This window comes from Otolemur garnettii, unplaced genomic scaffold, assembly GCF_000181295.1.
Source record: "Otolemur garnettii isolate 467f Iridium unplaced genomic scaffold, OtoGar3 scaffold00100, whole genome shotgun sequence".
NCBI classification, from domain to species: Eukaryota; Metazoa; Chordata; class Mammalia; order Primates; family Galagidae; genus Otolemur; species Otolemur garnettii.
In genome coordinates, this window is record NW_003852495.1 from 7281378 (window position 1) to 7291251 (window position 9874).

At 50.6% G+C, this 9874-nt stretch overlaps 1 protein-coding gene across 1 annotated transcript in view; it reads left to right on the top strand.

Annotated features, from left to right (window-relative positions):
• SIPA1L3 (signal induced proliferation associated 1 like 3) overlaps positions 1–8175 on the top strand; it is a 248595-nt gene extending 240420 nt beyond the window's left edge. The window contains exons 20-22 of the mRNA XM_003796134.3: positions 2381–2516; positions 4342–4423; positions 5948–8175. Coding sequence (XP_003796182.1) covers positions 2381–2516; positions 4342–4423; positions 5948–6088 — 359 coding nt within the window. The 3' untranslated portion in view covers positions 6089–8175. The remainder of the gene's footprint in view (positions 1–2380; positions 2517–4341; positions 4424–5947) is intronic.
• The last annotated feature ends 1699 nt before the right edge of the window (positions 8176–9874 follow it).

Consider the following 9874-nt stretch of genomic DNA (forward strand, 5'->3'; position numbering starts at 1 on the left):
AAAAAAAAAAAAAAAGAGTTAAGTAGAGGACTAATCAGGGAATACAGATTTTAAAAAGCAAAAGAGATAAAGGTGAAGAAGCCAGAGTCGTATATGTGGAAAATCGTTGAAACTGGTGACAGGCTCCTAAAGACTAACAATGAGTTATTCTCTGCTTCGGGGTATATTTGAAATTATTCCTGTAAAAATATTTTCAAAGAGAATAAATATTAAATCCAAGGTAGAAAAAAAAAAAAACCCAGCTATGAAAGATACTATTCAGAGAATTGGAGAAATTTTTTTTTTCTTTTGCAGTTTTTGGCCGGGGCTGGGTTTAAACCCTCCACCTCTGGCATATGGGGCCGGTACCCTACCCCTTTGAGCCACAGGCACCGCTCAAATTGGAGAAATGTTAAAGATAACTATGTGGTATAGTAGATAATGTTGTAGCAATATAAATGTTAAGTTCCTTGAGTATGATAGTGGTGTTGTGATCATATTTTTTAGCAATTTCTAATGATGTTCACAGAGTGAAAGTACCATGATGTTGACAGTTTGCTCTCAAGTGATTAGGAGAAAAAAATAACACACACAGATGAGGAGAGAAAGAAAGTAAATATGGCAAGATGTTAACAATGGTGGCTCTAGGGCAGGGGTCCTCACACTTTTTATACAGGAGGCCAGTTCACTGTCCCTCAGACCGTTGGAGGGCCAGACTGTGGGCCCAGGGACAAGTCAGCTGCTAAGCAGGACAGGCAGCGGCAGCAAAAACACCGGGCAGGGCGAATAAATGTCCTAGGCAGGCCGCATGTGGCCCGCAGGCCATAGTTTGAGGACGCCTGCTCTAGGGGAAGGGCATCTGGGTATTTTCTTTGTTGTTCTTTGAAGCCCAGAAATAGCTCTGGGGCTGCCCCATACCACAATGGCATGTACACAGCCACCCAGCTTTGGCCCTGGTGGTACCTACCTGTCTCCACAGCGCACACAACACCTTATTTGGCACTCCCAAGGATTCTATTGTCTGGCTATCCGTGGTTCACCAAACTAGCCACTACTTGAGGGCACTAGGGCTGTCACCAGCTCTTGCCATGACAGAAAGATAATCTAACAGTCAAAAACACAGATGTCTCAGACAACCCCAGAGTGAGTCACGTGTCTAAGGTGGGACCCAGCACTCTTCATCTGTAACTGGCAACCCGAGCGATTTCTTTTCTCTCTTCAATATGCATGATATTCCATGTCTCATTTGTCTTTGCGTTTGAACTGTAACCAGCCTTCTCAGAAGGAGAGCGAATCCCTGTGGACCCATCACCCAGCACCAATCCATCTGCATTTGGCCCTGTTTTTCATATCATTTATTTGTTGACCAAACCAGGTCGTTTATGTTTAGAGCATGCTAGTTCTGAATTTGGTTGGTTAGTACCTCACTCTGTCATTTAACTTATTTCTCCATCCCTCGTATTTTGTATTTTTTTTTTAAGACAAGAGTCTCAACAGTGCCCGTAGCTCAGTAAGTAGGGCGCCGGCCACATACACCGAAGCTGGCGGGTTCAAACCCAGCCTGGCCTGGGCCAGCTAAAACAGCAATGACAATCGCAACAACAACAACAACAAAAAAACAATCAGGCAGTCTGGCAGGCACCTATAGTCCCAGCTACTTGGGAGGCTGAGGTAAGAGGATGGCTTAAGCACAAGTGTTTGAAGTTGCTGTGAGCTATGATGCCACAGCACTCTACCGAGGGCAACAAAGTAAAACTCTGTCTCAAAAATAAAAAGACAGAACAGCGCCTGTCGCTCAAAGGAGTAGGGTGCCGGCCCTATATGTCGGAGGTGGTGGGTTCAAACCCAGCCCCGGCCAAAAAAAGAAAAAAAAGATAGAGTCTTACTTTGTCATTGTTGATAGAGGGCCAGGTCGTCATAGCTCACAGCAACCTCAAATTCTTGGGCTCAAGTGATTCTCTTGCCTCAGCCTCCCAAGTAGCTGGGACTACAGGCACCCGCCACAACACCTAGTTATTTTTAGAGACTGGGTTTCACTTTTGCTCAGGCTGGTATTGAACTCATAAGCTCAATCCACCTACCTCAGCCTCCCAGAGTACTGGGATTATAGACGTGAGCCACTGGGCCCAGCTTTATCCCTTGTATTTTGTATAAACTGTTCATTGGATACAGAGCCTTGGTCAGAATCAAGATGGGATTTTGTTTTCCTATTTTGTTTTGTTCTTGTTTTGGTTGGGGCTTTGGCAGGTATCTGTTCTACACCCATTTAATCAATCACATGTGTGACCAGAAGTGTCTTGGAGGTCTGGGTCGGAGGTTTGCAGGGAAGGGCGCGGTTGTCAGATGGGGAAGAAGCAGGCAGCCCTGCCCATCTGCCCTCTCTCCCCTCTCTCACTGGCAGTGCAAAGAGCCGTCTCACTCTTCTCTCTAAATGATCCAGCCCTGAGCCCTGACATTCCACCTGCACACAGCCCTGTCCACAGCCACCTGAGCCTGGAAAGGGGACCCCCGACCCCCAGGACCACCCCTACCATGAGGTAAGGCTTCCTTGGGAACATTTAGGGGCCCACGCACCCGGGTCCCTATCAGCAGCAGGTCTGTGCAATGACAGAAGGACACAAAGTAGAAAGTAGTTCCTAGCTGGAAGTCTCCTACCACTCCCTTTACCTAAAAGACTTTAGACTGATTATGCTATGCCAGTCCGTGCACTGAGAACCAGCAGTGACCAAAACAGACTCAGCCCCTGTCCTTGCAGATCTCCTAGTCCGGTGGAGAAGACGAATCAATACTCACATAATTGTTTCACTAACAACTTTGAAAAATGCTAGTGTCCCGCAACCCCCCAGCTCTCTGCCGCCAATCTCCCGTCTGTCTGCTCCTCTGTATCGTCCCCTGCAGATCCCTGCAAGAGTCCTCATCACACTGCCTTACACACCCTTTCCGGCCTCGCTGCCAGGTCCGGTGCTGGGCTCTCTGGGGTCAGGCCCAGCCCTCAGGAGGCTTTATAGGGCAGGAAGGAAGATAGGGACAGATATCTCACATTTGCCATCTCATAAGTTGCTTCTCACATTTAATGCAACATATTTGACTGCACTAACTTGGCAGAAAACAAAATTAAAAAGAGGCAGAGAGAATGTAAATGGCACGCTCTGCCTGTACATGGATTTAAATAGTGCATTTCACACTTGTCTGCATGGCACAGGCTTCTGTATACAACACTCCGTGCACTTTCTGAGGTGCAAGTGAAGTAATTTTTAAGGGTAATTTGGACTCTTTGTGTTTTTTGCTCTACACACTGGCTTTGGAACTCAACCTGCACCACAGCATGGCCCACTGTGGTTCATGTAGGCAAGTAAAGGTGCAGAGATGCTACAGTGAGGTAGGGACAACACAGGGTGTGGGACCCTGTGGCACTGGGCTTCCCTTTGCTCCCAAACTGGTGGCCTCCTCCTCTCTGCCTCCCACCACGCTCTGCAGCTGCAGGTCCCCCAGACTTCAGGATCATGGTGCAGGGGAAGAACTGGGTGGGCAGCAGGCGGCTGAGACATCTTGCCTCCCTTCACTTCTGTTGCAGCCCTGTCCCCTCCCCTGGTACCCACAGTACTCAGAGGGGCCTCCCTCAGAGGAAGGAGCTGCATGTTCTCTTTTGCAGGGACTAGGCAGGCCCAGGGCTGGGAGAATCTGCCCAGAGGAGGAGCCACAGGACAGAGGTCCTGGGTTCAAATCCCAGCACTAGCAATTGTATGGGCAGCATCCCCTGCCTGAGCCCAGTCTTCATCTTCTATCTGTGGGTGGCTGTGCAGTTCTTCTGGAAACCACAGAGGGCAGGGGGGTCTGTTAGATGGACCACGCCTAGAACCCAGGAGCCCAGGACCAGGTGTAGGGTGGGCTCTCAGAGACAGGCACTCTGTCATCATGTTGCCAGCATCATTACCCCTATCCACAAGGGTGGGCCCTTTTTTATATCTGTCCACTTCCTGTGCTTGGAACAGTGCCTAGACCTGCTAGGAGCTCAGTAGACATCTGTGGAGTAGGTTCTTTGTATCTAGAAGATACATGGAAGAAGTTCTCCTAACAACACGAACAAGGCTGATCCTCAGGGAAAATATATACTTCAAGGCAGGCGCCCCCATCCCCCTGACACAGTGCCCTTGGTGGGTAGAGCAGGACCAGGAGGAAGCCTGCCTTCTGGCTTCCCCTCAGAGCTTCTTGGTGCATGCCTTACACCTCTAGCAAGGAAAGGATTCAGCAGAATCTCAGGGGCAAGAGGGGCCTATACCCCGTGATCTTCCCAGATGTGGCTCGAGAGCCCTCCCCAGGGGCTGTTGGGCCTCAGGCTGACTTTGTCTCTTATCCTTTCAGCGAGGAGCCCCCCCTGGATCTGACAGGCAAGGTGTACCAGCTGGAGGTGATGCTGAAGCAGCTGCACACAGACCTCCAGAAGGTAAGTTCTCTCATGGCATGCCATCCCAGGCCCACTTCCCAGATACTCAGGGGCCAATGCGAACAAGGTTTAGACACCTACCAAGTCCACTCTGCACTTGTCCCCTCCTATTCTTGAGTATAGTCATGAGCAAAAAGTGGTAACACCAAAGGCTGGTAAGCGCACAAAGAAACTTATAATATATTCCTGGAGGGAGAATAAATTGGCCCAGCCTTTTTGGAGGGCAGTGGACAATATTTATCAAAAATATAATTGTGCCCCTCGTGGACCCAGCAATTCCACTTACAGGAATTTGTCTGTGAGTATTTCTAGCATGAGTACAAAGGGATCAGTGAACAAGGATGTACATTGCTGCCCTGTTGGCAATAAAAAATTGGAGTCAGTGCAGCTGTCCATCAACAGGAGAATGGCTGTCACCCGTGCAGTAGAATAGCCTGCAGCCAATTAAAATAACGACAGATCTACATATTTACTGACATGCGAGAGAAGCCCAGTAATGTAAGTCAAAAAGCAAGCCGCAGAACTGTATCCTAGGATGATGACATACTTTTTAAGAAAATGTTTAACAACCATGAGTTGAGAGGGATATCTGAAGCCAGTTGAGGCGGCTCATTTCTGTAATCCCAGCACTCTGGGAGGCCAACGTGGGTGGATTGCTTGAGCTCAGGAGATTGAGACCAGCCTGACCAAGAATGAGACCCCATCTCTACTAAAAATAGAAAAACTAGCCAGGCCTTATAGAGGGCACCTGAAGTCCCAAATACTCAGGACACTGAGGCAAGAGGATCACTTGAGCCCAAGACTTAAGATTACTGGGACCTATGACACCATATCACTCTTTCCAGGGTGACAGAAACTCTGTCTCAAAAATAAATAAGTAGTTCCTGGGACTTAGCTCCGGAGTTGGAAGGAAAAACAGGGCAGAGGAGACTTTGACTTGTGAACATATCTTTGGGTAAATGGCAGAGTATAACTTGCTAGTCCTCAAGCACAGGAATAACAGGAGTCTGGGTTCAAATCCCCACCTCAGTCCTGAATGCTTTGTGACCTTGGAGGAGTCTCTGCCTCTAGTGTTATGTTACCCTGGAAGGGGGGACGCCTGCTCAGGCTGCATCCGCAGCCCAGCTCCCCACTGCTGTGCAAGCCTAGGTTTTCTATTCCTAGAAAATGAGGATAACAGTAGTCCCCAAGTCCTTGAGTGGTTGTGAGGGTGGGATGAGGCAACAGTAATAATGTGATGTTCACAGAATGATTACTTCACATCAGGCTGGGTCCTCAGAGCTTTATGTCTACAACCTCAGAAAACCTCAGCTGCACTTTCTAGAGTTTATGGAACTGGAGCCCAGAGAGATAACAGGACTTGCCTGGGATTAGTCAGTCTGGGATTTGGACCCCAGCAGCCTGGTTCTAGCTGTCAGCTCTAAACCAGAGCTGGGCTGGGGCTCAGCCAGGGCAGAGGAAGGGCGCTCGCTGTTAGGAGCCCCCAGCTGGCCTGGCTGATGCCTGGCCTTCTGCCCCACACAGGAGAAGCAGGACAAGGTGGTGTTGCAGTCGGAAGTGGCCAGCCTGCGACAGAACAACCAGAGGCTGCAGGAGGAGTCGCAGGCCGCCAGCGAGCAGCTGCGCAAGTTTGCTGAGATCTTCTGCAGGGAGAAGGAACTCTGAGGCACAGAGGCCACAGAGTTCCTACCCCTCCACACCAGGCCCTGGCTCCCTCCCTGCAGGCAGGCTGTGGGTTCCTGCTGTCTTCTGCTACTCACCTCCAAGATAACCCAGCCAGGGCCCTGGCACTGACTGCCCCCGCAGCCCTCCCCGTGGACTCGAAAGCCTGATGGCAGTAGGACTCAAGGAAGTCCACAGTGGGGCTGTGAGCCAGAGTGTGCCCGTGGCCCTCAAGCCCCCTCGAGGCTGCCCACCTATGTTCCCTGTGAGCCGGCCATGTTCACACTGCTGCAGGACCTGTCCTCTGTCCCCATCTACGGCCTCTTGCTAGGACGGGGCAGGAGTCAGTCTCCAAACCCCACTGGTCTGGGAGCTCACAAAGTAGGTTTCTTCCCCACGAATGACAGTTGAAGCTTTTGGGGCTAAGCCCCCTGCATGAAAAATACAGTGTGAAACCAGCGCTTTCATCCCGCCACACCCAGAGAGGGAACAGACCAGGTCCTAGGTCCCCAGTGCCCTAGCTCCAAAAATCACGAACATTATCCCTCCCAAACCCTCCTTCCAAAAAGCAGCCAGGAGCACTTTCTTAGAGTTTTAAGTTATTTTCTTGGGGGCCCCAGGATGGAGAAAGGAAAACCCAGCATCCAGAGTCAACTTCTTTGAGAGAGAAACTCTATTTGTACAATCAGGACAATTTATACAATCTTTTTCTATCAGCTCCTCTTCTGCCAGAGGCCACAGCGCCTGGGCTTGGGGCCGCTAGGCCCCTCCACCTTCCAGCTACTGGCCACCACAGCCAAGTCCCTCCCAGCACGACCGACCGGCGGCCCCCTGGCCCCAGGAGGGGCTCATGAAGCCCTCAGGTCAGGGCCGGAGAAAAACAGCCTGCATCTCCTTGGGTTTTGTTCTCCTTTGCAAGCCTCCCAGCCCATCACCAAGGCCCAGGGTGGCACCAAGCAGACACCCTCACTGTGCTCCCCAGGAGCGCCCCACGGAGCCCTCTGGACGCTGGTTCTCTAAAGGCAATAAGGGGCAGCTTGCCAGGCAGCCGAGCCGACGTGGTACTATGCTGTTCACCCAGGAAACAGAGTTTCTTTTCTTTCCTTCTTTAAAAACAAAAAATATATATATATATATATTTATTTTTTCATGTAGAGTTGCGCCAGAACAAGTCTGTATGGCCACAGTCTGTGGATTCCCCCAACCTCAAGCTGAGGACCGAGGCGAGTCCCCCGTGGGCTGGGGGTCAGCAGGACGACTCTAGAGGGACAAAGTCAGGGTGGGCGAGCAGGCAGCTTCCCTTTTGGGAGGCAGCAGGCAGGGAGGAGTTGGCAGAGAGGGTCTGGCTCAGAGCTCTGGGCTGCATGCCAGCGCCAAGCAGCCCAGCCCTCATCCAGGGACTTGCCACTTTCTCTCTGGGGCCAGGAACCTCAAGGAAGGGGGCTCTGGGGACTGCACAAGACGCAGGCACTCAGGGAGGTGCCAGGCCAGATGAGTGGGGGCGAGAGAAGAGGGTACTATGGCATCTCCTATGATAAGCCTGTGTCCCCAAGCAGCCCTGCCGTCTGGAGCAGAAACCTCAGCTCTCAGCTGCTCTCCCCCACGCCCAGGGTGTGAGGTGGGCGCTGTGGGGTGGCCGCTCAGCCACCATCCTCAGCCCTGGCCAACTACTGTGATGTCTCTCCTTCTTCCCTGACTCCCTTTTCTGGAGGGAGTCTCCAGTCCCTCACCCCCACTCCTTTCCTCAGACCCTAACCTGGAGCCTTTTTTTTTTAGTTGTCTCCTCATAACTTCAGATCATTCAAATCATTTTGGGGACCTAATCGTGTACATTGACAAACGTAAATTATGATTTTTGGTTTTGTTTTCTGTTATTTTTGAAGGACTTCCGCAAAACAAATCTATTTAATTTGAGGTTGGTGATCTATCTGATGGCTGAAGCTAGCAGTTTGTTTTTTTATATGTTGATTTGTTTCATTTGGATTTTTTTATTATTCCTTATTGTCTTTTCTTTTTCCCCCATCCTTGTCTTGACATTTTCTGGCATGTTTCTGGAGGTTTCAAAGGAAATAAATGTTTCATAGAAATGGCTTGTGTGTTCACTAACTGGACAGCTGCCTAGAGCTAGCTGACAAGAAGGTATGGTCCAATACCAGTCCCCTCCTGCTGTCCTTCTCATCCCCAAATACCTATCACCACCACATATACACTAAGAACCAGGGGACACCAGCCTTGTGAACTTCTTTTTCTGGGAACTCAACAGAAATCCAGTACTCAAAATGTAAAACGTCCCTAAGTTAAAAAGAGAGTGAGATTCTACAGAAGTCATATGCTGGAGGCCCAAAAGCCAGACGTGGACCATGGAATTATGTTGGTTTTAGAAATAGTGGCCAATTTTTAAAAATCTGGAGGTAGTACATAAAGAAAGCTGGATTTCCAGCTTAGGGGATCAGCCTTTTGCAACAAGACTAAGGAAGGAACCCTTGCCTCGTTGGGCTGGCCTCCTGCCCAAGCCACCGCGGTCACTGTGTTCTACTCCTGTCCATTCTACCCCCTCTGGAGGTAGGGAGTGTGGAGCTCCTCCTGTCAGTCGGCCATGGGTGGTCAGGGTAGGAAGCAGCCCCTCATGCTCCAAATTCACATCCAGCCTACAGAGCACTTGCACTTGGACTGGGAATCAGGGTCAAACTGATTTCCAAATCAGGAACAGGAAATGCCAAGTGCAAATCAGAGCTGGCTAGGCGGGGATCCTTCTGACCTTCACCATCCATAACCTGTCATTGACCTAAAACCCAAGGCTTCTCTGACTCAGAACCTCAGCCCCTGCCAAAAAATGTCTTTTTCCAAAAGGCATGGGGATTACATCCAGAGAAGGAAGACTACCTAGTCTGCTCTTTAAAATTCCAGAGTTTTCTAGAGTTCTCCCGACATTCTCTGGTCTCAGACCCAGTCCTCACCCAGTCTGCCCTCCCCCTCCAGCCACAGGCAAAGGGGGCGGAAGCCTCAGAAAACACTGTTCTCACATCCTCTCCTGGCACCCAAGACGCGCACATCAGCGGCTTCCAACACCCCACGACTCTCACACGCCAGCGCCTGGTCGCGCCCAAACTGCTGCTCTGCCTTTCCGCCCTCGCTGGGTTTCCAGCTTCTGGCCGGCTCTGGTCGGACCCTCCTTCCTCCCAGCCTATCCCAGGTGCCCCTTGCCCCTTTGGCTCTCTCCACATTGTTCTGTTGGTCCCCTAAATTCATGTGTCCATCTCTCCCCTGAAATCCACGTCTCTCTCAGCTGTGTCTTTTGTCCTGGGACTTTGTCCCTGGATCCTGACTCTCCTCCCTCTCCTAGTTTCCTCCCTCTCTGCCTCTCTCCTGGTTCTCTCTAAATCTGCCTTTCTCCAGATCACTGTGCTTCCTCCTCCTCTGGCTCTCCCCAGCATGTCAGCTATTTTTTATTACTGTTATTTCCTCTTTCCCACTAAATTTCCATCTCCTTTTCTCTTGCTCTTTCCTGACTCTTCCCCCATTATTCCTGTTGCTCTCCTCATCTCTCTCCCTCCAGCTCTTTTTCTGATTCTCTCCATAAATTTGTGACTCTCATAATCTCTCTCCCGATCTCCATGTCCTGGTTCTCCCTCACTCCTCTTCCCCCATCACCCAAATCCCAGCCTCCCTCCTGGTGGCCTGGTGTCTAAGTATCTCCCTCTCACCCGTCCCCACCACTCTTTGCCCCATATCCAGGACAGGGAGCCTCAGGTGATAGGCTGCTTGTTTCTTCCGGACACTCTGTTGCCC